The sequence below is a fragment of the Neomonachus schauinslandi genome, chromosome 8, assembly GCF_002201575.2.
Source record: "Neomonachus schauinslandi chromosome 8, ASM220157v2, whole genome shotgun sequence".
Classification (NCBI taxonomy): Eukaryota; Metazoa; Chordata; class Mammalia; order Carnivora; family Phocidae; genus Neomonachus; species Neomonachus schauinslandi.
In genome coordinates this window covers 142,118,778-142,145,448 of record NC_058410.1, presented here as the reverse complement: position 1 = coordinate 142,145,448, position 26,671 = coordinate 142,118,778, and the positions used below count along the sequence as shown (strand labels likewise).

Genomic DNA, 26,671 nt, shown 5'->3' with positions numbered 1-26,671 from the left:
CTCTCTCTCAAATAAAATCTTAAAAACAAAACAAAACCTACTCCCTTGAAGATGCTCAAAGTGAATCATGCTTATTGTAGAAATTTGTGAAAAGAAAAAACGTATATAGAAATCACCCCTTATCCAGATATTTAAGAAAAAACTTAAGCTGAAATTTAGGATGCTCCCAATTTTTCACTATTGTGAATACCATCTTCTCTCTCGAATGTCAGTGTACAGAAAACTCTTGCCTCCTGAATAGTTTAATTCCTGGACTAGAGGGTCTACTAATAAGGCTCTCCTTACATATTGTCAAGTTATTTTTCAGGAAGATTTTTGCACACAACATTAGAATAGTAAGAGTGGATTGGGCAAAAGAATGGCTAGATGTTTTTTTTCCTTTTCTTTCATTTTAACTGGGCTCCACGCCCAGCGTGGGGCTTGAACTCACGACCGGGAGATCAAGAGGTGCGTGCTCTGTGGACTGAGCCGGCCAGCCACCCCAGAATGGCGAGATTCTTCATTGCATGACTAAGGACACAGCACTGTAACCCCGGATGCTGACTTAGCTTTGGAGTAGTTGGGGTTTTCCCCCTTTTACAGAGCTCTTTCCAAACTCTTGCAACAGCCATGAGTGATTTTATTTGCTTCACTTTTCTTTCTACTGGAATGCTGTGATTAGAGCTTTCCAGACTTTGTTTTAATATCCTTCCTGTCTTGGTATTTTCCTGTTACAAAATACAACAATATAAAAAGATCAATTTACATATCTGTATTATATACAAGTTAACCTTATGTATTTATTTATGAGAGACAGGATCAGTATCCCTCAGTGCAGTTTGGGCATCACGGCTCTCTGGTAATAGACTCGCTGCACTTTGAACGGTCAGATGTACTTGCAGGGTGATCCCTGAGGGCGGTGGTCGGGAGCATGACCCCGTCAGGCCTGTCCCTCTGCCCCTGGGCTCAGGCTCCCGCTGAAGCTATGTGGTCACTCTACACAACGAACCACTTAAATATTTAGTGGGGATTTTAGGGTGCTGATGAGGAACGGTGGAGTATCTTCAGTATGAAAACGATGCTACTCAAACATGGCGAGGCCGAGATGAGGTGGGCATTCCTACAGTGCTGGTGACAGGTGGACTGATGCTGCCCCTTCCAGAAAGGTTTGGCAGAAGGGCAAGGGCCTCAAAAGATGCTCATTCCCTTGGATGCTCTTTGGACCATTTCTAAGAATCTGCTCTCAGGAACTACTCCAAACCGCAGGAAAGGATCTTTATCACAGTCTTGATTATAACAGCAAAAAGTTAGAAATGGCCTAAATGTAAAACTATAAGATTTTATAATCTGCAACAATCTCCATTTTAACACACACGTTGGGTATCAAGCTCCAGAAAGCAATATACGTTCTAGAACTTTATAATTTTGGGGGGGCATTTTCCACACCTTTTATGCTGATAGTAAAAAGTCTTGGCATTCACAAGTTCGACACTCGAGTTTCGACTTTCCCAGTAATCCTGAAAGTCAGTGATACAAAGTAGTATGACTTATAGCAAGTATGGGCCACACTGCAAAGCGGTGTCCCCTGCCCTGGGGCCCACGAGGGAGTCCGGCTGGTGGGACAGACTGTACGACAGCTCTGTTCTCTGACATGTGGGGGAAACGCTAGAGCCGGAATTTAGACTCTGTCGGGTTTGTCAGGAGCGTGACTGACGCAGGCAGTTTGCGGCGTAAGGGAAGATGGTTGTGTGGAGACTACTGCAGGGTCAGAGCTGTCTGATGGGGTAGCCCTGTGCGTGCCCCACGCCTGGGTCTCTGTGCCCAAGCCTGCCGCACCTTCCCACCGAAGACGCCTGTTCTGTGACCCCAAGCCATTGTGTCACTTGAGGTATGGAAGGCTGAAGCAAAACTAGGGCTCCATTTGGTGCTTTGTCTTCTCTTCATTCCTGGGATGGCAGCAGATACCATGCCCTGGTTTATTTCAGATGAGGTGTCCAAAGTGGCATTCCTGACCATGACCTTGCACCAGGGCGGAACCACTCGGATGTATGAACTGACCCCCGACACACAGCCTTCTCTGCTCAGCACCTTCAGCGGGGACCGCCGCTTCTCTCGATTTGGTGGAGTTCTGCACTTGAGTGACCTGGATGGCGATGGCTTAGGTGGGAAAGAACAGGGCCAAGGATCAAGTCCCTTTGGATCATGTAGCCTCTGCCCTCATAATGGGCAGCTCAGTGGCCCAAGGGCCTTTATGTCTATTTTGAGTCAGGCGAGACCAGAGCCAAGTGAGCGAGACTTCTTGAAGGCGGTAACAGGAGAGCCACCCACATCAGTTGTCATCCATGGATGATCAACTAGGAAACAAAGCCTTTGCTGGGTGGGGAGGGTGGACTGCGTGAAGGACGCACTAATCTGACTTGGGGGAGGTTGGGTTAGGACAACGGAAAGGATGACAGGAGGGAGCCCCTTCCTTCTGGTTTCTATGGCTTGCAGATGAAATCATCCTGGCGGCGCCCCTGAGGATAACGGACGTCACCTCTGGAATGCTGGGTGGGGAAGACGGCCGTGTTTATGTCTATAATGGCAAGCACATCACCTTCGGCGACATGACGGGCAGATGCAAATCATGGATATCTCCATGTCCTGAAGAGAAGGTAACATGTGCCTGTACAAAATCTATGCCATGTTGGCAAAGGAGGCTACCTGGTGATGCAGTGGACGTAAAATGGCGTCCACTGCAGACCCTCAGAGTTTTTACCTGGACTGTTTGCAGGACACAATCCCATGCCTGTGTTCGTGGGCGCAGGCGGCCCTGCGTTCTCGCAGGTCTGCAGCTCCATGCCTGTGGCTGTGGTCTCTGGACGTGGTGTCACCTGCTTCTGGTCACAGCCCGCCCCCTGGGTGGGAGCCCACAGCAGAGGAAGACAGGCCAGGGCCACTGCAGTCTCATTTCCTGTTTCACTGCCTTTTTTTTAAAGATTTTATTTGAGAGTGCAGAGCAAGAGTGAGAGCGCACAAGCAGGGCCAGGGGCAGAGGGGGAAACGGTCCCCGCTGAGCAGGGAGCCCGACGTGGGGCTCGATCCCAGGACCCTGGGACCGTGACCTGGGCCTAAGGCAGATGCTTAACTGCTGAGCCACCAGGCGCCCGTTTCACTGCTTTTATTCCTTTTCTCAGGTGGGTTTCCTTAAGGGTTCCCTGGGCATAAAAAACCCATTATTTAATTTAATTGTAAAATTGAAGTTTTTTTAAAAATTAAATCTTCTACCTAGAATTGCACTCTGCAGAAATAACCTTTTGATGTGTATCCTTCCGGTATTTTTTCCTGTGCATTTTACTCTGTGCCTGGCACTATGCTAAACAGATCTCTCCCTCCCTCCAGCCCCTTCTTTAACTCACATCAAAGCTGGTAAGTTGGCACTATGCCAGGTGGAGACAAAGGATCCGAGGGGAAGATGCTCTGGGTCACAGAGCTCGGAAATGAAAGGACTGGGCTCTGCACCAAACACACACTCCATCATTACACTGTGTGTGTGAATGTCTTTTATTAACAACTGTGACCTATTGTACCCAGTTTTTAACGAGATTTTGTCTTACCTGTAACCCTTTCTCTATGCCTGCTTACATTCTCCTACATTTCCCAGCTGCCTACTGTTTTATCTGTGGATAAGCCAGTTTATGTAAACATTACTTAAGTGGCTATTAGTCCCTTAGTCCATTTCACCGTTATAAATAAGGATACAAATATTCATGTATAAACACCTCTGTGCATCTATTTTCTTGAGCTAAGTTCCTGTGTCAAAGGGCAACAAAGCATAGGGCTTGGAGTGTAGTTAAAACCCACACCCCCAGTAACCAGTCCCTCTCTCATCCTTTCCTTTCAGGCCCAGTACGTACTGATTTCGCCTGAGGTGAGTACCTCCTACGGGAAAACCACGAAGGTGCCCTTTCCCTTATTTTTTAAACTGATCAAATATGGCATGTCTTCCAAAGACCATTAACAGCCCCTGTTTTACAGGCAAGCTCAAGGTTTGGGAGCTCTGTGGTCACCGTGCGGTCAAAAGACAAGGTGAGCAGGAGGACTGCACTCCTCACGTTTATATGCTAAGGCCGGGGTGCGGATGATCTCATTTTATCGTTCAGATTGTGTTTGAAAAACACAAAAAAGGGGTGCCTGGGTACCTCAGTCGTTAAGCGTCTGCCTTCGGCTCAGGTCATGATCCCAGGGTGCTGGGATCAAGCCCCACATCGGGCTCCCTGGTCTGCGGGAAGCCTGCTTCTCCCTCTCCCACTCCCCCTGCTTGTGTTCCCTCTCTCACTGTGTCTCTGTCAAATAAATAAATAAAATCTTAAAAAAAAAAAAAAAAAAACACAAAAAAAACATCCACACACAGTCCCATCACTTTCCCAGTTTCATCCCCGAGGGCAGGGCTCGGCAACTTACAGCCTGTGGGCTGCCTCGAGTTCTGTACAGCCCGTGAGCTAAGTTGGAGAAAAAAGAAATGAAGTTTAAATTTCAGTGTCTGTGGCTTCCTCGGGGCTGTGTACTACCGGACGAGCTGGCCGGAGGCCTCAGAGACCGCTGTCCCCCGGAGCCTCACGCATGAATACTGGTCTGGGCCCTTCAGGGAATCTCGCAAACCCCTGCCACGTCGGACAGCCGCTGTTAATGTTCTTCCAGACTCTGGGGTTTCCGTAGGACTCTAGGAACAGACAAACTCTCTCCTGCTCGCGTACCGCAGTGTATCCTGCTTCCTCTCAAATACACGTGGAGCTACCTTCTTCAGGGCTGCAGAGTATTGTCCAGATGCACCCTATTTTATCCGGTTCACTTTCTCACATTTACTTGAAATTATTTCCAGTTTTCTTACTATTGTGAGCATTCTTGCACAGCTGTATATTTTTATATAATATCCCTGCTAATGATATTCTTGGAAGATTGCTAGATCAAAGGGTATGCACATTGTGGATTTTAATGGATACAGCAGTTAAAGGGTTTATCTTCATCTCCAGCTAGACCACTGAATACATTCGTTTACTCTAGGATATTGCACAGAACTGTGCAGGCTCTGAGACAAAGTCCCCACCTTTGAGGAAAAACATCATTTACACACATGGGAAGTAGAATAAAATGCACATCAGGATAGGATCAAGGGCTAAAGAGTGGGGTGGACCTGGCTCCAGTTTACGGGCATTTGGGGACACTGCCCTCTGGTGGCCCACAGTTCAAGTGGCCCTTGCTTGAATGTTATTTGTAGGCAAGCCTGGTAAGTAAAATGTAGGATTATCCAGAAGAAAAACCCGATGGATTATAAAGTTTATGGGGGGAATCTCAAAAGGTCTGGTGATAGATTACATCGTAAGCTTGGCTTATTTTTTTTTTTTTTTAAAGATTTCATTTGACAGCACGGAGAGGGAACACAAGCAGGGGGAGTGGGAGAGGGAGAAGCAGACTCCTGCTGAGCAGGGAGCCAGATGTGTGGGGCTTGATCCCGGGACCATGACCTGAGCTGAAGGCAGACGCTTAACCTTAACTGACTGAGCCACCCAGGGGCCCTAAGCTTGGCTTATTCTTAAAATTCGTTTTCCGAAAGTTAAGACATTACACACCTATCAACCCTCGCTTAGAGATCTGAAAGTAATTTACAGTTGATTCCTTTCTGTACAACACTGCAAGTTCACCTTTGTCATTACAGTTCACTGTGGTGAACATTCATACTATTTCACTTGCACGACACCTACCTGGGATTGTTGACGCTGCTGACAAGTGGACATGGACAGTCTGAGGATGAGAGTGGCCACTCACTGAGCCTCCAGCAACGGGCTGGAATTAGGACTCGGCCTGCACCTGAGCCGAGCTGCCTTAGTCTGCGTCTCTGAAACCTCGTGGCACTAACCCGTCTCCATCTGTTGTCACCCGAGCACAGCAGGATGCGTGGACTAGGGCAGGAGCTTCACAGGCATGATCAACATACTGTTCTGTGTCCCCTACAGAACCAAGTTGTCGTTGCTGCTGGAAGGAGTTCTTTGGGAGCCCGACTCTCCGGGGCACTGCACGTCTATAGCTTCGACCTCCATTAAAGACTTCACCACCCCTTCCTACTCTGCATCCCCTCCCTGTACCAAGTCATCTCCAGGGTGAACGTTCCGGTGGCAGAGGGGCCCATCCAGGGGAGCCTGAGTAGATCCTGCGAGAGGTGGGGCTCCTGGAGTGGAGACAGGCCTCTTCCCAGGGAATGATGACAGATGCTCTGCTTACTTGTGTCCCCTTCCAGCGCTTCCTTCCTTGCTTCCCCTGTATTGAAACCTGGGACTCAGACCTGCCATACAACTGCTTTCCCCTTCACGTGAATACCTAGGGCTGATGCCTGGAAAGGACTCTCTGGTTAGCTCTTAGGAAAATCTGTCCATTTCTCCTAAAAATGTCCTTTTAAAATTGGTGACCCGTTCCAATCAAGGTGAAATAGAAAGCACAGTATACAAGGAAAAAGTGAGCAGGGAAATAGTACAGTAAAAAGTACGGGGGTGAGGGAGAACCTCACAACTCCACAGGGCTTCAGAGAGTGAAGGACAAATACAACACTAAAAGCTCACCTTTCAGTGCCCTCAACTGCTTTTGAGAAGCGGCTGTTTGCACAGTTGAACCCGGTGACTCGACATGGGTCCTGTGTCCTCTAAGAGGAGTCCGTGTCACACTGGGCTGGTACAAGCCGTGCCCAGCCCGCCAGCAAGCGCTCTGGCTTGAGACCACCGCCCGGGAGGGAAGCGGGATTCATCTGCAGGTCCTACGGAAGGGCATCTCTGACGGAAAGCCATCGACCCAGGCTTCTAGCTTCACTGAACACGTGAAGGCATTGTTACGGCTTCTGTAGCCATCAGGGAGCAAAATAGGCGATGACAAGAACCCTTTTTAGCTTCTCTAGAGGCAGTGTAGAGAATGGTTCAAAGAAGACAGGAATCCAGCTGAGGAGTCAAGTTAAATTAGAAATCAAGGGAAAGCTAGTCAAGTTAACATTGTGAGCGTAAGGGGAGTACAGAGGGAAGAATGGGCACACGCCCCTAGATAGCACCTTGGATGACTCGTGTGACGGTCTCTTAGAGTATGCTGGCTGCCGGTTCCCTAGGGAACAGCAAAAAAGCACAGACACCATTTGGTTTCATTTGGGGAACAATGAAAGAGGCCAGAATGACTTAACTGAGTAGAACATGCTGATGAACTGCAGCGTACCAGGCCTCTTCCTTAGAAGTCTGTGTTCTCTCTCACCACCACCTCCCTGACCGAGAGGGCCTGTGTTGACACACGATCATTCTCAATGTCTAAACATACCAGACAGAAGCAAGTTCTCACATAGGATTTATACAGGATATTTAACCATCTTAATCCCATATTCAAAAGTGCCAAGGCCTACTATCAAAGGTCAACCTGGATGGCAAAGATTACAAACTGGTCTACAGGGTCCAGTGCATTATCCCCAGAGGTGGGTTACGTTTTAAATCTAAGTATTAACTGTAGCTCTAAGCATGGATTCCGAAATGCTTAACAAAAATGGAAATACCTTGTACGGTTTTAATCTCGATTAACACAAATCTGAACTTAAAGGTCATGGAACAGATGTACATATTTGTGATTGTTTTTCTATTACCTGTGTATGTAACAACTTGCTTCAAGACTTCACGATCAACATGGTTTCCATGCCTTTGAATCACAGACCTATAGAGATTTGGAGTGCATTTGGGAATGAACTCCGATCTCTGAATGCCCTGTGCACGTACCATTGGACCAGCTCCATGGTATTACTAAAGTAATGAAAGTAAATCTATTGAAGTTTGTTAGATAAATATTAACTCCCAGGGGCGCCTGGGTGGCTCAGTTGGTTAAGCATCTGCCTTCAGCTCAGATCATGATCCCAAGATACTGGGATTGAGCCCCGCATCAGGCTCCCTGCTCCGTGGGGAGCCTGCTTCTCCCTCTCCCCCTGCTTGTGTTCCCTCTCCTCTGCCAAATAAAATCTTTGAAAAAGTACCGTAACTCCAAAAATAAAGCTGTGTACAACTCTTGGAATAACGTGCCCAAAAGCTTTTTATTTTAGTGGTTAATTTCTCACAGCTTGCTATCTTCGGCCACATTTCTTTAGAGGCCTTCCAAAAACAGTCTAATATCATTCCTTGACCTTGTTAAACGGAATAAGACTGCTTGCTCACATAACCAAACACTTGTGCTCATTTTAATTCAAAATTTAAAATCGCCTAACTTCTTACTGACATTTTGAAATCTTCCTTGATCTAACCACCTTCAAGAACTTTATAAAACACTAGTAACTTCTCTACATCACACTTAAGAGGTAGTTGCTCCTGGAAAAAAAAATTATTCCACAAACTCACACCCAAAAGAAAAAGGCCCAAATTCTGTGCCTGATCAGAGTCAAATCAAGCCCCTTGGGCTTTCAATTCTTCCCATGTCACAGCGAAGTCATAGTGATAGGTTACCTAGTGACAAAGTGGAGTGTCCCATGAGATGGAAAGGTTATCTAAGTGTCTTCGAAGTCATCACATTTATGATGCTAGAGAGTTCTGTATTCCCACATTCCGACACCCACACCTCAAGCGTGCCCCTGACCCACAGGGAGGTGGCGAGTGGGCCACTCTGTGCTGAGACCAACCCAGCCTGGCCACCGCATCCTCCAGCTTCTAGTGGCTTCTTCTAACCACACATGGGAGTGGGGAAAGGTACAACTCTTGTCTTCTCTCAAACCAGCTACTGGAATAGCATTTTTACTCCCATCACGAAACTACTTGGTAAATGGACTCCTAAACTGCCTCCCATGACATCCTATTACAGTAGCAGGTAAGCCCAACATTATCATGTGTAGTAGAAGAGCTGCTCTGGACACTCTGAAGTTTGAATCTCTGAGGTGTAGGCATATAGATTAACTGGGCTACGTACACTTTCATCTACTCTAAAGACAGGGAATGACCTAAGAGCAGTAACAGGATGGAGATAGTTTCAACATTACTTCCAAAGGCTTCCATTACAGCCAAGCAGAGAAAAATAGTTTCAGGGGTCAAGAGAATAAAATCTTGATTAACTGGAATCCATAAAAGGGGGACAAATACAAGAAAATACGGTACGTTAAAGGTTGATTTAAAGCACAAACTTTCAGAGTTCGTTTATGGATTTTCCTACCTTACCTGAGACAAAGTTCCCAAGAACATGATCCCCTTACTAAGAACTGCTACCTGATCTCGTCACTGTGGGCCTGTCAAGTTTTCAGGCTTTGCTTGGCCTGAGACATGTACAAATCAGAAAATCTATACAACAATCAATTCTCACATGCCTATAAAAACAGCATTTTAAGGTTTTTGCTTCTTTCCTCAATTTTGAAAATGCAGTTAAGTTCCAGCATTGTGGAGTGCCATGATATCTTTATCATCAGACATTACAATTTTAGTGATTTTTTTCAAGTGTCTGACTCTATAAAAGAAAAAGAGTATCAGAAGTTTCCTGTGACTACCATGAAAAGGAACCCGGTCTCTCCTGTGTTGATGTCTCTTAACGGTTTGTCAGGACGCTCTTGCCTGATCCAAGACCGTCGGGCCGGAAGCTGTGCTTCATTTCCAGCCTTCTGTCTGCTTGAAGGGACTTCTTGGGTAAAGAGGCCATCTAAATAGAGCAGGAAAATTAATCACTTTAGTTTGGGTCTGTCTCAAAAGAAATGCCATGAGTAAAAGGAAAGGTGACGAGCAGATGAGGGGAGACTACAAGCCCTGTGTCAGTACGCTAAGTATTCATTCCTGGCGTAAATTGGGAATAGAAAGGTAAGAAAAAGGGTAAACTTTCTATCTTTTCTTAATGAGAACACTACATTTTCTAAATTTCAATCTGAGCTATGACAAAGCCTGCAGCAGAATTGCCAACGTCTGTCTAAATGCAGAATGCTCATCCCAGAGTGATGTATTTTGCATAGAGCACTAAGCTGTTCACCGGGCCAGGCACTGTCCCAGTAATAAGTACTTTCCACAGCTTATTTAATTCTCCCACTAACTCTATGACACCACTGCCACTGACCTGACCGACAGATGTAGAAATGAAATCATTTGCTCAGGGTCACAAAGCCGGTGACACCACCAGCTCAGGCGGTCGGTCGGCCTGCAGACCCAGACCATAACCTTCGGCTACATTGCTGCGACCCAGACCCTTCATACCATGGGAGGCAAAGGAGCTTCTAGTTGTCGTCCCAGGAATGACAGCAAACGCCTCCAAATGAGGCCACTTCCCATAAACATAATTCCTGTAATCAGCCAAAACACTCTGTGGTCCTAAAAGAGAACACAGAGTTAATTTAAATCACAAAAGCTCAGGTTCCTTAGCAGTACAATTCCCATACTATGGTAGCCCCAGAGCTTAAAGAAGCCTTTTTTTTTTTTTTAATTTAAAGATTTTATTTATTTGACAGAGAGACACAGCGAGAGAGGGAACACAAGCCAGGGGGAATGGGAGAGGGAGAAGCAGGCTTCCTGCGGAGCAGGGAGCCCGATGCGGGGCTCGATCCCAGGACCCCGATCCCAGGACCCCGGGATCATGACCTGAGCCGAAGGCAGATGTTTTAACGACTGAGCCACCCAGGCGCCCCTTAAAGAAGCCTTCTGTTGTTTGTACAGCTCTTTCCTATAGAAAGGACCGAAGAACAAGCCTTGATACCCAGAGAATCAGAGAATAAATTAGAAGGGAAACATGATATAAAAGGGCTTCAATATTTTAAAATCATCTATAAGCCAAACATAATAACCACTTTTACTTTGTGTTTCCTCCCAATCTTCATTTACGTTTATACAAATGTTAATAGTTCTAATCACAGAGGACATACAACTGAATTTAAATTTTTTGCTTATAGGCATAGCTCCTAAGCTGTGAGCTGAGGTGTCCTGGGTATCACAACACCCCAGATTATTTTAAGTTTTCAAGGAAAACACAATGACATCTGCAGAAGAGACCTAGCTACTTCATAAACAACTTGTTAGGTAACAACTTTTGGTCTAGTAAGCCTATGAAAAAATTACTAAGACACTAGACACTAAATGCATCATGAACCAAGAAAGTCTGGGAACCTCTGACTTACGGTAAACATTTTTCCTGTCATTTTCAAGCTTGTACTCTTCTGTCAGTGTAATGTTCATGCCTCCGTGGACGGAACCACAGACCCCCCGGTCTACAGCTACTAGCCGGCTATCAACCACAGCCCAGGTAGCTCCAGAGAGTGGGACCCCCCCCCCACACAGCAGTGTGTTACACAAGCGATTAGCTCTCACCGGCGGAAATGCACACCATATATGAAGGAAAAACCCATCTCTTTGGAAAATGAACTTAGACATACGTCAGGACGACAAGTGCTAACACGCATTAACTATTTTTGGTGAATATATTTCTAGTTATCTAAAAAGAGGGCCTAGTTTATTAAGCAAAAATTATGTTTAAATGAGATTTAGAACAATAGACTACACTGTCTTTGCTGTAGACTGGTTCTACAATCCACCTATGAATAAAAATTTGAGAATGCCAAAATGTAATAAACCAGGGGGGTTAAGTTCCAACCAACTTTGAAATTTCAAACACACACAGAAATTGTGGGAAGATGGCACAGTAGGAGGACCCGAAGCTCAACAGGTACAACCAGACGACACTCACATCAGTGTAAACCCAGAAAATGACTTGAAGACTGGCAGAACAGACTCCACAAGTAAGTGGGAGAAGGGGCCACATCCAAGAGGGCAGAAAGTACGGAGACCTGGTGGGGAGCTAAATGAAACTGTGGGGCTGCCCATGGGAGGAAGGAACTTGCCAGCACAGAGAAGGGGGAGCACCAGACTATTGCACTGGGAGACGACTACCCGTAACATTTGGCCTTGAAAACCAGAGGGGCTGAGTTCTGTGAGTTTTTACAATCAGCAGGACTTAAAACTTGGAATTTTAAAAATCACCAGGCTCAACTTTAGGAGAGCAGAGAGGCTGAGAGGAAACTGAGTCCCCACCATTAAAGAGACAACACAACTAACAGCCTGGGGAGATACAGCAGAGAAGCAGCAGTTTGAAAAACACCTGGGGCGTACGGTGGGAGAGTTGTTTGCTAATCTCAGAGTGTTCTGGAGAGACAGAGATTTTGGGAGACGCCTCCAGGAACAAAGGACCTGCAGGTGGTATCCACTGCCCCCCCCACAGCTGCCTGGGGGAACTAGCATGACACTCACTGATTTGCTTACACTGCACCCAACTTCCCACCCCTGAGCTTCCCATCCGCACCCTCCAGCCAGGCCTGCCTCAGTCCCAGCTCAGGGTCCCATCCCCCAGAAAACCCACACAAACCTTGCTAATACCGAGCCTCCCACACCTGGGGGTGGGGGTTTGCATCCACCCCTCCAAAGCAGGAGCCCATCAAAAGCAGCACCCCCAGCCTGGCACATGCAAGCTGCCCCCACAGGGGCCAGCACCACTCCAAAGCACCTCCTGTGTCCCACATCGGGCTCCCTGCTCAGTGGGAAGCCTGCTTCTCCCTCTCCCACTCCCCCTGCTTGTGTTCCCTCTCCCGCTGTGTTTCTCTCTGTCAAATAAATAAATAAAATCTTTAAAAAAAACCCAACAAAACACCCAGTAATTAAAATGGCAAAAAGTGGTGATAAAGAGAGGACTTCAAGAGCAGTAAAAGAAAGAAGTTAAATACAAAGGAAACCCCAAGGCTATCAGCTAATTTCTCAGCATAAACTGCAGACAAGAAGGGAGTAACATGATAAATTCGAAGTCCTGAAAGGGAAAAATCTGCAGCCAAGAACGCTCTATCCCGCAGGGCTATCATTCAGAATAGGAGAGACAAAGGGTTTCTCAGAGAAACAAAGGAATTTATCACCACTAAACCAGCCTTACAAGAAATGTTAAAGGTGGCTCTTTGAGTGGAAAGGAGAGACTGTGAGAGTATGAAAAGTAGGAAACACAAAAGCAGTAGAAATAAGTACATCTGTAAAAGTCAGTCAAAGGATGCATAGTAAAAGGATGTAAAGTAGGACACCCAAAATGTGGGGGGGAGAAGAGTAAAGAATGGGTTCAAACTTAGGTAACCATCAGCTTAATACAGACTGCTATATGTGAAGACATTATATACTAACCAGTGGTAACCACAAACCAAAAACCAGTAATAGATATGCAAAAAATAATATAAAAAAAAAAGGAATCCAAGTATAACACTACAGAAAGCCACCTAATAATGAGAAAAGAGAGCAAGGGAAGAAAGGAACACAGAAGAACTACAAAAACAACCATTAAAGCAACAAAATGGCAAAAAGTATATATCTATCAATAATTACTGTGAATGTAAATGGACCAAATGCTCCAATCAGAAGACATAGGGTGAAGAGAATGGATAACAATGCAAGACCCATCTCATGCTGCCTACAAGAGACTCATCTCAAGACGTAAGCCCTGCAGATGGAAGGTAAAGGGATGGAGAGGCATTTATCATGCACATGGATGTGAAAAGAAAGCTGGGGTAGCAATTCTTATATCGGAAAAAAAAGACTTTAAAACAAAGACTGTAACAAGAGACAAAGAAGGACGCTATAATAAAGGCAACAATCCAACAAGAAGATATAACAAGCTGGTTGTTTGAATAAATCAACACAATTGATAATTCTTTAGTCAGACTCATCAAAAAGAAAAATGACTCAAATAAAATCCGAAATGAAACAGGAAATAATAACCACCATCACAGAAATACAAAAGATTGTAAGAGAATATTATAGAAAATTATATGCCAAAAAATTGGATAACCTAGAAGAAATGGATAAATTCTTAGAAACAAATAACCTCCCAAAACTGAATCTGGAAGAAATAGGAAATTTGAACAGACCAATTACCAGCAATGATATTATATCCATAATCAAAAAACTCCCAAAAAATAAAAGTCCAGGACCAGATGGCTTCATAGGTAAATTTTACTAAACATTTAAAGAAAATTATCCATTCCTCTCAAACTATTAAAAAAAAAAAAAAATGGAGAAAGGAAAACTTCCAAATTCATTCTATGAGACCAGCATCACCCAGACACCAAAACCAGAAAAGACTACAAAAAAGAGAACGAAAATCCTCAACAAAATACTAGCAAATCAAATCCAATAATACATTAAAACAATCATTCACCACAATCAATTGGGATTTATTCCTGGGTTGCCAGGGTGGTTCCATATCTGCAAATCAATCAACATGATACATCACAACAACAAGAGAAAAGGATAAAAACTGTATGATCATTTCAGTAGATGCAGAAAACGCATCTAACAAAGTACAAAATCCATTTATGATAAAAATCCTCCACAAAGTAGGTTTAGAACATACCTCAACATAATAAAGGCCACATATGAAAAACCCACAGCAAACATCATACTGGAAAAACTAAGCTTTTACCCTAAGGAACAAGACAAGGATATCCACTCATCACTTTTATTCAACACAGTACTGGAAGTTCTTGCCACAGCAATCAGACAACAAAAAGAAATAAAGGCATCTAAATTGGTAAGGAAGAAGTAAAATTTTCACTATTTGCAGATGACATGATACTACAGATAGAAAACCCTACCCTCTGGGGCGCCTGGGGGGCTCAGTCGGTTAAGCGACTGCCTTCGGCTCAGGTCATGATCCTGGAGTCCTGGGATCGAGCCCCACATCAGGCTCCCTGCTCAGCGGGGAGTCTGCTTCTCCCTCTGACCCTCCCCCCTCTCATGCTCTCTCTCATTCTCTCTCTCAAATAAATAAAATCCTTAAAAAAAAAAAAAAAAAGAACACCCTACCCTAAAAACGACACCAAAAAACTGCTAGAACTGATACATGAATTAGTAAAGTTGCAGGATACAAAATCAATGTACAGAAATCTGTTGCATTTCTATACACCAATGAAGCAGCAGCAAAAAGAGAAATAAAAAAATCCCATTTACAATTGCACCCTAAATAATAAGATACCTAGGAATGAACCTAACCAAAGAGATAAAAGACCCATACTCTGAAAACTATAAAACAGTGATGAAAGCAATTAAAAACAACACAAAGAAATGGAAAGACATTCCATGCTCATAGACTGGAAGAACAAATATTGTTAAAATGTCAATACTACCCAAAACAACCTACATCCCTATCAAAATACCAACAGTATTTTTCACAGTGCTAGAACAAACAATCCTAAAATTTGTATGGAACCACAAAAGACCCTGAATAGCCAAAAGAATGTTGAAAAAGAAAACCAAACCTGGAGGAATGACAATTCTGGACTTCAAGCTATATTACATGGCTATAATCATCATCACCAAGACAGTATGGTACTGGCACAAAAACAAACACAGATCAATAGAACACAATAGAAAACCCAGAAATAAACCCACAATTAATTATATGGTCAGCTAATCTTCAACAAAGGAGGCCAGAATATCCAATGGGAAAAATACAGTCTCCTCAACGAATGGTTTGGGACAACTGGACAGCAATATACAAAAGAATAAAACTGGATCACTTTCTTACACCATACACAGAAATAAAAATAGATCAAAGACCGAAGTGTGAGACCTGAAACCACAAAAATCCTAGAAGAGAACATAGGCAGTAACTTCTTTGACATTAGCCGTAGCAACTTCTTTCTAGATGTGTCTCCTGAGGCAGGGAAATAAAAGCAAAAATGAACTATTGGAACTACATCAAAATAAAAAGCTTCTGCACAGCAAAGGAAACAACAAAACTAAAAGACAAGCCTATGGAGTGGGAGAAGATATTTGCAAATGATTTATCTGATAAAAGGGCTAGTATCCAAAATATATGAACTAATATAACTCAACACCCAAACCCAAATAATCCAATTCAAAACTGAGAAGACATGAATAGACATTTCTCCAACGAAGACATCCAGATGGCCAACAAATTCATGAAAAGACGCTCATCATCACCTATCATCAGGGAAATGCAAAACAAAATTATCAAAATGGCTAAAACGAACAGAAGAAACAACCAGTGTTGGCAAGAACGTGGAGAAAAAGGATCCCTCTTGTACTGTTGGTAGGAATGCAAACGGGAGCAACCACTGTGTAGAATAGTATGGAGGTTCCTCAAAAAGGTAAAAATAGAGCTACCTTATGATCCAGCAATCACACTACTAGGTATCTACCCAAAGAATACAAACACAGTAATTCAGAGGGATACAGGCACCCCTGTGTTTATATTTATACCAGCATTATTTAAAATAGCCAAGATATGGAAGCAGCCTGAATATCCAAGGACTGATGAATGGATAAAGAAGAAGTGGTATGTGTATATATATATATGCAATAGGATATTATTCAGCCTTAAAAAAGAATGAAATCTTGCCATCTGCAAAGACATGGATGCCACTGGAGTATAATGCTAAGCAAAATAAGCCAGAGAAAGACAAATACCAGATGATTTAAGAAACAAAACAAATGAGCAAAGGGAAAAAGAGAGACAAACCAAGAAACAGACTCTTAACTACAGAGAGCACGCTGATGGTTACCAGAGGGGAGGCAGGTGGGAGGGATGGGGGAAATAGGTGATGGGGATGAAGGAGGGCACTTGTGATGAGCACCAGGTGATGTACAGAAGTGCTGAATCACTACATTGTACACCTGAAACTAATATTACACTGTATGTTAACTGGAATTAAAATAAAAACCTAACAAAAAAGAAAGAACCATTTGGTAACCTTGACAGTAATATCTGATTCAGTCATGAATTAATTTTGGATCAACTGATGCCTGTGAAAACTAGAGGGTGAAAATTTGATGAATAACAGGACTTTTACAAATAGTCTCAAAGTGTCTCCCTACAAGAAACTTCGTTCCACAGAGAAAAAGAGAAGCTTTACAGGAGATTAAGTTGGCAGACACCACCCTAACCAAATGGTCAAAGTTCCTACCACCTGTGATGGGACAAACACCATGTGCCTCCTGAAGGGACCCTCAACATGAGAGCACAGTGACACAGTGCACAGGAAGAATCTATTAATGACGACAGGGTAGGAAGGGTCAAATTACAAATCTGTATGCTTTGTGAATGGCATGGCCATGAAAGACAAAGACTGAAACACTGGTCTAGATGAAAAGAGGACAACGATGCACACCACGTGATTCAAGATCTTCTCTGAGGTAAAGAGCAGCACCAAGACAAATGCCAAAATCTGTAGCGGGCCCTCAGACTGTAAACCAGCACTGTTTCAATGTCCACTTCCTGATTTGCACATCTGCACTGTGGTTCTGGAGGAGAATGGCCATGTTTTTAGGAAGCATATACTGAAATACTTAGAGGTAACGGGGCATCACATCTGTTGCTTACTCTCAAGTGGTTTTAGGAAAAAGAGGCTGTACATAAAGATAGAATGAGACAGGGAATGTGATACAATGTCGGTGATAAAAGAATCTGGGTGACAGCTCCATGGCAATTCCTTGACTATTCTTAGAAGTGTCTGAAATTATCTTAAAATAAAAAGTAAAAAAAGTTTTTCCTATCTTAGACTGACCATTGTCAATACCAACCCTGTCTACACAGAAGCAGAGACCTTGCACTGATCCAAATCTTGTTCGGTGGGAGCCAATCACCCTGTACTGAGCAAGTAGCTGAACATGAACCACTCACCTCTCATTATAACTGGGTTGCCCTACACCTGGGACTGCATATTCTGGAACTATCAGAGAGGAACATTTAAAAATCCTTTTTTTTTTTTTTTTAAATAGGCATTAAGTGAGAGAAAATATTTAAATATAAAATGAAAAAAAGTATAAAAGTTAGCTTGTAGAGTGTATGTACAGAAACACAATTCTTAACAAAAATGATCTGAAAGAATGACAGGAACTTTTAAAGAGTTCTGTAGCCACACACTGGGGAATCTGCAAAGGTCTTTAGAAGTTATCTTCTGAGAATTTCAAGGGTTGGGCTATGTTGCACCAGGTTTTTTGGTTACTTGTGAACTTTTTAATAACTTACATTTGGGCTTAAAAGCCTCCCAAAAGATGCCTAACACACTTAAAATAAATCCAAACCCTCACTGGGCTCTACAAATTCAACACCATCTCCCACTTGTCTGCCCTTTGACCTTGTCAGGAGGAGCCTGACAAGCGCAGCCCATTAACTGCTCCAAAAATTACATGTGTGGTCCCCTCTGCTTAGAACACTTTCCCTCCAGACCTTCCCACTTTCTAGTGTCATCTCCTCAGAAAGACATTCTTAACCACCCTATCTCTGAGATGCTCCTTATCTCACCTCCTGGGAACATTCTCTCTTTTCCCCTGGCTTTTTCTTTACGGCACTTACCTCCTAATGTACTGTACGTCTATTTGCTCTCTCCTCTAGGATCATGTAACCTCCGCAGGGGCAGCCCCTCACTGCTGCTTCCCCAGGGCTGAAAGCAGTGCGTAGTCCATAGCAGGCACCAAAACGTGTGTTTATAAGATGAATGAACGAACGTACTGCATCTATTTTTCTTTCACATATTATAAAGAGCATGAAAATGACCAACACTGACTGTGCCTCAGTGAAGACTGTCCTCGGAAGCGGCCCATAAGCTGGGACGTGAGAGGTAAGCAGAAGCTGGCCAGGCAGGGGAGGTGGGAGCCGAGGAGAGCTGGGGCCAGGAGGAAGCAGGCCTATGAGGAAATACTGATCCAACGCCCACAGTGAGGGCGAGGCGGCCAGCTTCAGCCTGGAGGTGTGGGCGCACACACCAGGAGCTTGCAGGCCACGTAGTCTGGATGTTTATTTTAAGGGCTCAAAAACCAATGAATAGTTTTACAGAAGAGTGACCACCAGGTTTGCTTCTTTTACAGACCACTTTTCAGAAGTGAAAGGGGGGTCCTGAAGAGAGATGACATGGGCTGAACTAGGATGGCAGCCAAAGAGACCGAGGACAGACCTTTTAGATGAATGAGGACACAATGGATAGACGAATGGATAAAGAAGATGTGTGTGTGTGGGGGGTGTGTGTGTGTAAAATGGAATACTACTCAGTCATCAAAAAAATGAATTCTTGCCATTTTCAATGCTATGGACAGAGCTAGAAGATATTATGCAAGAGAAGTCAATCAGAGAAAGACATATGATTTCACTCCTATATGGAATTTAAGAAACAAAAGAGAGAAGCGTAGGTAGGGGAGGGGAAGGGAAGGAAAAATAAAGTAAGATAAAAACAGAGTGAGGCAAACCATAAGAGACTCTTAATCATAGGAAACAAGCTGAGGGTTGCTGGAGGGGAGGTGGGTGAAGGGTTGGGGTAACTGTGTGATGGGCATTAAGGAGGGCACATGATGTAATGAACACTGGGTGTTATAGAAGACTGATGAATCTGACCTCTACCTCAAACTAATACACTGTATGTTAATTAATTGAATTTAAGTAAAATAAAATTAAGGAAAAAAAAGATTAATGAGGACACAGAGCCAGAGTGTGCTGAATGCATATTCAGATTATTTTCCAGAAATCCTCCAGTAAGATATTTTCTGAAAACACCAGCCTATGAAGATATGAAGAGCTCTGGCAGCTTAGTGTTATATTAATGTGAAAAGGCAGCAAAGTGGAGAGTGTTAAGTCTTGGGCTCAGATCACAACTGTGATTTTATAGCACAGATCACAACTGTGATTTTATAGCAAATCACTTCCAATTTCCTGAGCCTATTTTCTCATCTATAAAGTAGGGATAACACATTCATCTTCTGTGATCTTGCCAAATAAAGCAAGCAAACTACCAATGCCTGGCACATGAGAATTAGAAAAGGAATCCTTCGTTAGCATGGCCTCACTGTGTGATCCTGCTTACCGACCCCTCGGGGCATGATCCTGCGGGATCACCATCTCATCGTGAGATCCTGCGTCACCACACCCTCACAGCACTGCTTCACAGTGTAATACTGTTTTGTCAAACCTTTTCCATGTGTGGTTCCATTTGTTGAGAAACATGAGGTAACCACGGCTACAGTTATATTTATGTTACAACAGGGTCTAAAAATACTGCCTGAATTTTGAATGAATCAGAGTATACATTTTAATTCACTAGGGGTATATACATGTTAACACTCTTTTTTAAAAATCCGTTTTTTTTTTTTTTTTTTTTAAGATTTTATTTTTAAGCAATCTCTACTCTGCATGTGGGGCTCGAACCCACAATCCCAAGATCGAGAATTGCATGCTCCACTGACTGAGCCAGCCAGGTACCCCTTAAAATCCATTTTAAAAAATGATCTTCAAAACAAAAAATAATCCCTAGATTATTGAAGTAATAGTCTCACCTCTTCAAGGGAAGATTCCAAATTCATTCCAAAAGCAACTCCCATTAGTCCAAAGAGAGAAAGAGAGAAGGTTCCCATGGTCAACTGTAGGTTCAACCTCATCATCACATTACGGTGGCTGGAGAGGGGAACACCTTAGGTCAGAAGGGCCCACTAACTATACACAGCAAATTCACGAAACCATCTATTAAAGACCACAGAAATTAAATCTACTCCCTTAAAAAAAGGACATCTTTCTATGTAGCATTTATAGAGGATAATGATGGTATAACTCCTCCCAAAATGACAGTTCCTTAAAAGCTTTATCACTTCAGAATTCCTTTAATTGTTCTACAGGATGCTTTCTTACCTGTCCAGATTGATGAATATGATACTTTGTGAATCATCAATCAGTACCCTGAGTTCCCGGGTTGCATTGGAAAGATCCTCAGCTAATCGGTAGTAGTTTTCCAAGAGCAGCTCCATCTCTTCCGCATGGTCGATTCCAGCACTGCTCTTTTCACTTCAATTAAGAGTTAACGTAATTAGCATACCCCCAATACACCCATCATCCATTTGGTACGAAAAATTTTCCAAATCCATATATAATATTCAACTACCAATGAAAAAAGTGGCCTTTGTTTTTTCTGTTAGGTGATTGAGGCCCATCAGTGAGTGGCTTTGTCAAGTGGTCCTAAACACTATACAGAGTAAGCTGAGGGCGCAGATTCTAGTCTACAGGCTAGATGGGTTCACTGTATTCGGTGGCCCCAAGTCAAGGGATTCTCATGCACATATGCACTACCAGTTATAGGAAAATCCACATGTGTAAATGCTGATGAATGAGTGCAAATTAGTGAAAATAAGGCAAAATAAAACTAAAAACAAACATAAAAAGCTTTTGTTTTCCAAGGTAGATACATAATGTCATTTTCATATATGAAGAAAGATGTTCTTAAATGATGTCAATAGTCACTTTGTGCCTCTTTACTCATGCCTCCCACCCCCTACCAAGGAGAGTAAGCAGGACTGAAGTACTCTGTGAAAGGTACTTATAGAGTATATTAGATGCAGATTGGCCTGATACGCAAAGCAAACAAGAGTTACAAGTGTGTTCAAGTTTCTGCTACTATATTTATCTGCTAGAAAACAGCACTTATAATCTTAATTTTTCCTATTAGAATATAGATAACTAATGTCCCAAAATGCTTAAAAAAATCTGTATAGATTGGGAAACAATACACATTACAGAGGTGTCTCCATTAATTTCTAATACTTGTCTACAAAGAACAAAAATGAAATATTCTGAGTACTTAAAAAGTAAACATTTAACTTGAGTGTCCATAAGAAAAGTAAATAATTTCTAATTCTGTAAGCGATAAAAGGTTTCTAAGATAAGTATTTTTATATTAGACCAAAGCTACAGAATATATGCCAGTGTCTTACTTTTCCTTCGCCCCCCTCTCCCTGCCCCCATGTGAGTATGTTTCCCTCTCTTCCACTGTACTCCCCAGGCTAAGTTATTCAGATAGATGTGTGTGCCACTTTGGGGGTCAGTCCCTTGAAGACAAAGGTATGGTTTATATTCATCACAGCCCAGCACAGTGACATGTACACAGTAAACACTCAATATATCCTCATTAAACTGAATCAGATGCAATATATACAGGAAAATAGTGAAACTGGGGATAAAAAGTGTCTATATTTTCTATTCTGGAGAAAACGTTATGTTCTCGAAGAAGAACCACCCTGCAGAACACAGAAGACTGATCCTAACAAAGTAAGTAACAAAGCAGGATTGTACACTCACAAGACTTGCGGGTCACTCCACTTTGTCAGACACAGTTCTTCCAGCAACTCTTCTTCATCCAAGATCTCCAAAATGGATTCTTTGAAAATTTTAATATCTGTTTCTAACTCTGACAGACTAGAAGAGTAGTTGTAGAGAAATGATCAATAACATTAACTTATAAACACATTTCCCTATTTAAAAAAGTATCTTTCTAAAGTATCTTATCAAGTAGACCCACTTATATATTCACGGTAAACACCAACTTGTAAAATTTTTTTTTTATATTTACCATGCACATTAAGAATCAATTTGCATCCAAAAATAAAGACCCTAATACTGCATTTCATGCAAAACAGCTTTTCAATAAACATTAGTCTGTGTGCCCTTTTTAGCTCAACTTCCCACCTACGCTACTTTCCTACTTTGAAGGCACAGAGAGAAAACCATTACCATTAGCAAAACCAGTTGGTATTTTTTTTTTTTTGTATCTGAATTAATGTTATACATTTTCTATCAGGACTACTAAAAGAGAAGCTTCAGATATTTTTGTCTACCTCCCAAATTGGTAAATCACCCATATTTACCTTTTGCCATTTTGTAGTAAGATGTGCAGTTTGCTTTTGTCTACAGAAGAATGTTTGGGATCCACTAAAGCTTCCAATGTCTCAAGGATCAGTGGCTGCAAAATGCTAAGTTTCCCCTGAAGAGTGCTGATCTAGATAACAACATGACCTTTCATAAGAATCAAAACAATCTTTTTAGAATACTCAGGGTCAGTGAATCCTCTGATTAAACACAGAAATCTGTAATAGCTAGAAAGGCTGGTAATGTTTCAGAACATGGTCAGGGCTGGAATGATTCAAAAATTAGATCTACCAGGTTAAAAGATAACCATGCATAATGCTACCAGGCTTGCATTTGGTGGACTGGGAATTAACTCTTTTAAGAGTCTTCCCCCACAAACACTTATTATGAAAAGAATGCAAGATTGATTAAAATAAAGCCTGCCATTCCATGGTTAAAACACATACTTTACACTTGGTAAACAACAACCATGTTCTTTGTAAGCAGAATACAGTTCAAAATTCCTGTGAAAAAAATTCTTCCAAAAACCAAAACATAACTTGGGATTTTAAGAAATCAAGCAGTGTCAGGGCGCCTGGGTGGCTCAGTCGGTTTAGCATCTGCCTTCAGCTCAGGTCATGATCCCAGGGTCCTGGGATCGAGCCCCGCATCGGGCTCCTTGCTCAGCGGGGAACCTGCTTCTCCCTCTGCCTGCTTCTCCCCCTGCTTGTGCTCTCTCTCTCTCTGACAAATGAATGAATGAAAGAAAATCTTAAAAAAAAAAAAAAAAAAGAAATCAATCAGTGTCAAGTCAAAAGTACACTTATTATTTAGGCATCCAGCAGGAAAGCACTGATACAGCTACACCCATTGTTAAAATACTGAAATACTTCCATACCAGTTGGTAAACAGTGTAAGAGAATTAAGCAGTGACTGGGGAAACGACGAATGGCATAAATGCCAGCATGTACTACTTACCTCAGCACGAGCTCGACAGAGCTTATTCAGCCCATGTAGCCTGCCACTGACTGCACCTTCCCTCCTTTCCCTCCCCGGCACGTTCCCTGTTCAGGAACTGTGCCCCAACTAGTCACCATCTCCTCGGCTGGTACCAGCTGGTGCTCCTCCCTCATGAACCTGAGCGAGTGGGGGATGTAGCCATTTCCTACTCCCTCGGTACAGCAGGGCAGACGAAAGGAAGGGTCCTGGGTTGATCCAATCCTCACCCACTGCACGTCCTCTTTACCTGCTTCCTTCTCTCACTCTGGTTAGCATGCCCTAGAACCAACTGTTGCGTGCAGCCAGTTCCTGAACAGTACTATCCTGACTACTGGGGGGAAGAAAAGATCATGAACAATTTGTGGGGCCAGGAGGGCAGTGACCACCGTTGTTCAGGGCCTGACAGAGTCCCTGGACACCCAGTAACTATCCACATAATGGGGGACTCATTAGAAGAATTATACCTGGTTCCTATGTCAAAGTAGGTCTCAAACAGTGGCATCATCTAGCGGTCTCCAAGGACTGTACACACAAATCAGAGTGATATGTGAAGTATTAGAATTACTTGAGCTGAAATCTTTATCATGTGTATGCAGTTTTACAACACACAATTTAGTTACAGAATAAAATGGAATACATTTAAAACTTTTTTGATATGTTCTCTTATATCCTATTTAGGATGTTAAGTATTTTGAATTATCAGCCCTAAAATACAGTTATCAAAATTATACAAAGGACAGCCAACTTAAAATGTGCTTAACTGAGTGAATGTCATAGTATGATGCTCAGAGAGACTCTATAAACTGTACCTGGAGACCTCGGATCCATCTGATTGGGTCATACAGCTTCACAAGTAAGTACTTTCTCCGCCCAGGACTCTCACAGATGCTTTTGTTTGGATGCGGGGTGTGGTTAGGGAAGGTGCCACTGAAATAATACCAACTTGTCTTCCTACTCAACAGCACTTTAAAACAAGAACAAATTCAAGAAGTGAAGTAAGAACAGGCTTACCCAATACTGTAGGAGGGCTTCTGTAGCCCGGAACTCGAAAGGTAAGGGGTGGGTGACAAGCTGTCCTTCCCCAGCCAACTGTGAAGGGAGTTCCCGGAACAGCCATCGCTCTAAATTTAAATTACGATAATCTAATATCAGAAGACACTCTGGAGTTATCACAGCTTTCAAATACTGCAAAAAAAAAAAAAAAAGAAAAAATTATCCATATGTACACATAAGCACACACACGCATACATGAAAAGTGCAGAGCTATAGGAAAAGAACAACATTCATAAAACAGGGTTTAATACGGTTTTAATTCTGGATTAAGCCTAAACCAAATCACTATTAAAAGAAAAAAAAAAAGACATTTTTTTTAAAAAAAGGAAGCCTAAAAATATATGTACTTCTAACTCAATCTCAACACAACTGGAATTAAGCTACATATCAAGACTTCCAGGATAATCAGAAGAACAACAGGGAACAAAGAAAACAAGATAAGGTATTCTTAAGTCATGTATTTGGGAGACTTTTAGAAAAGATTTACAGTTTAATCACGATTACTTTGGCTGAAGTGGGAAAGTTGCTTTTTTAAACTGTCACCAAAACATATTAAGCTAATTTGAAATTATAAAGATAAAACATAGCCTTAGTACTCTAATTTAGAGCACCAAGAAATTAGAAATTTATTCTGAAGACTGGCATCCGTTAAGTGAGAAGAGTAGTCTGTGGCCACTGTATTAGTGATATAAAAATTAGAGATTTTTCATATTTTTCCCCAACATATTATGAAAATTTTTCTACATAAAGTTGAAAAATTACACAGTGAACACCTATGTACATATTATTTAGACTGTACAAATAACATTCTGCTAAATTTGCTTTATCACACACTTCTCTCTACATCAAAGAGATAATTCTTTTAAAAAATGATCAGGGGGAAATATTATTTTAATTCCAGTATACTTATCAGTGCTATCTTAGTTTCAGGTATACAATATAGTGATTCAGCAATTCTATACATTACTCAGTGCTCATTCATAGTAAGTGTGCTCTTTATTCCCCAACACCTATTTCCCCCACCCCCCACCCACCTCCCCTCTGGTAACCATCTGTTTGTTCTCTATAGTGAAGAGTCTGTTTCTGCCTGTGCTCTCTTCTAGGATTTTTATGGTTTCAGGTCTCACATTTAGGTCCTTAATCCATTTTAAGTTTATTTTTGTGTATGGTGTAAGAAAGTGGTCCAGTTTCATTCTTTTGGATAAGGCCGTCTGGTTTTCCCAGCACCATTTATTGAAGAGACTGCCTTTTTCCCCACTGCATATTCTTGCCTCTTTTGTCAAAGATTAATTATCTCTGGGTTTTCTGTTCCATTCCTGATCTATTTTTGTACTATTACCATACTGTTTTGATTACTACAGCTTTGTAACATATCTTTAAATCTGGGATTGTGATGCTTCCAGCTTTGTTTTTCTTTTTTAAGACTGCTTTGGCTAATTGGGGTCTTTTGTGGTTCCACACAAATTTTAGGATATTTGTTCTAGTTCTGTGAAAACTGCTGTTGTTGGGAGGAAAAGATGGTGGTGGAGTAGGACACTAGGCTTGCCTCCTCCCACCAATACAACTAGGTAACTATTAAACCATCCTAAGTACCCCAGAAATCAATCTGATGATTGGCAGATCAAACTCCACAACCAAAAGTAGAGGCGAGGCCACAAAGAAGGTAGGAAGGATGGAGCTGCAACGTGTAGCCGCGGTGGTGGGGAGGGAGCCATGGCTGCGGGGAAGGACACGAGATAAACTAGCACACAGGACAGCGCACAGGAAAAACAAATCCCTGCAGCAACTGGCTTGAAAAGCAGGAGAGCCTGAATTTCATGAGTTCTTGTAACCAGTGGGGCTTAAAGCCTGGAGTTTTAAAGGTCAGCATGCTTAGAGCACAGAGGACACTGGGGCAGCTCTTGGAGAAAAGGCAGGGCAAACAGACCTTGGTCATAGAGCATGGAAACAGCAATCTGAAGAGCACCTGGGGCACACAGCAGGGAAATGTTAGTTG

General features: G+C 42.6%; 2 protein-coding genes across 6 annotated transcripts in view; one reads left to right on the top strand and one right to left on the bottom strand.

Moving 5' to 3' along the window:
* GPLD1 (glycosylphosphatidylinositol specific phospholipase D1) overlaps positions 1-7,891 on the top strand; it is a 55,991-nt gene extending 48,100 nt beyond the window's left edge. For 2 of the 3 annotated variants that reach the window (XM_021697142.1, XM_021697143.2), the window contains 5 exons: positions 1,965-2,141; positions 2,473-2,633; positions 3,863-3,889; positions 3,997-4,047; positions 5,973-7,891. In XM_021697142.1, the coding sequence (XP_021552817.1) occupies positions 1,965-2,141; positions 2,473-2,633; positions 3,863-3,889; positions 3,997-4,047; positions 5,973-6,059 (503 nt within the window). In that variant the 3' untranslated portion in view covers positions 6,060-7,891. Of the gene's footprint in view, positions 1-1,964; positions 2,142-2,472; positions 2,634-3,862; positions 3,890-3,996; positions 4,048-5,674 lie in introns of all 3 variants that reach the window. The other variant, XM_021697141.2, reaches the window with a different exon arrangement.
* Positions 7,892-7,932: 41 nt separating this feature from the next.
* Positions 7,933-26,671, bottom strand: part of MRS2 (magnesium transporter MRS2) — a 31,869-nt gene continuing 13,130 nt past the window's right edge. For 2 of the 3 annotated variants that reach the window (XM_021696984.2, XM_044917393.1), the window contains 7 exons: positions 24,634-24,807; positions 22,644-22,774; positions 22,078-22,194; positions 20,638-20,790; positions 20,289-20,406; positions 10,182-10,295; positions 7,933-9,639 (listed from right to left, as the gene is read on the bottom strand). In XM_021696984.2, coding sequence (XP_021552659.1) covers positions 9,529-9,639; positions 10,182-10,295; positions 20,289-20,406; positions 20,638-20,790; positions 22,078-22,194; positions 22,644-22,774; positions 24,634-24,807 — 918 coding nt within the window. In that variant the 3' untranslated portion in view covers positions 7,933-9,528. The remainder of the gene's footprint in view (positions 9,640-10,181; positions 10,296-20,288; positions 20,407-20,637; positions 20,791-22,077; positions 22,195-22,643; positions 22,775-24,633; positions 24,808-26,671) is intronic. The other variant, XM_044917392.1, reaches the window with a different exon arrangement.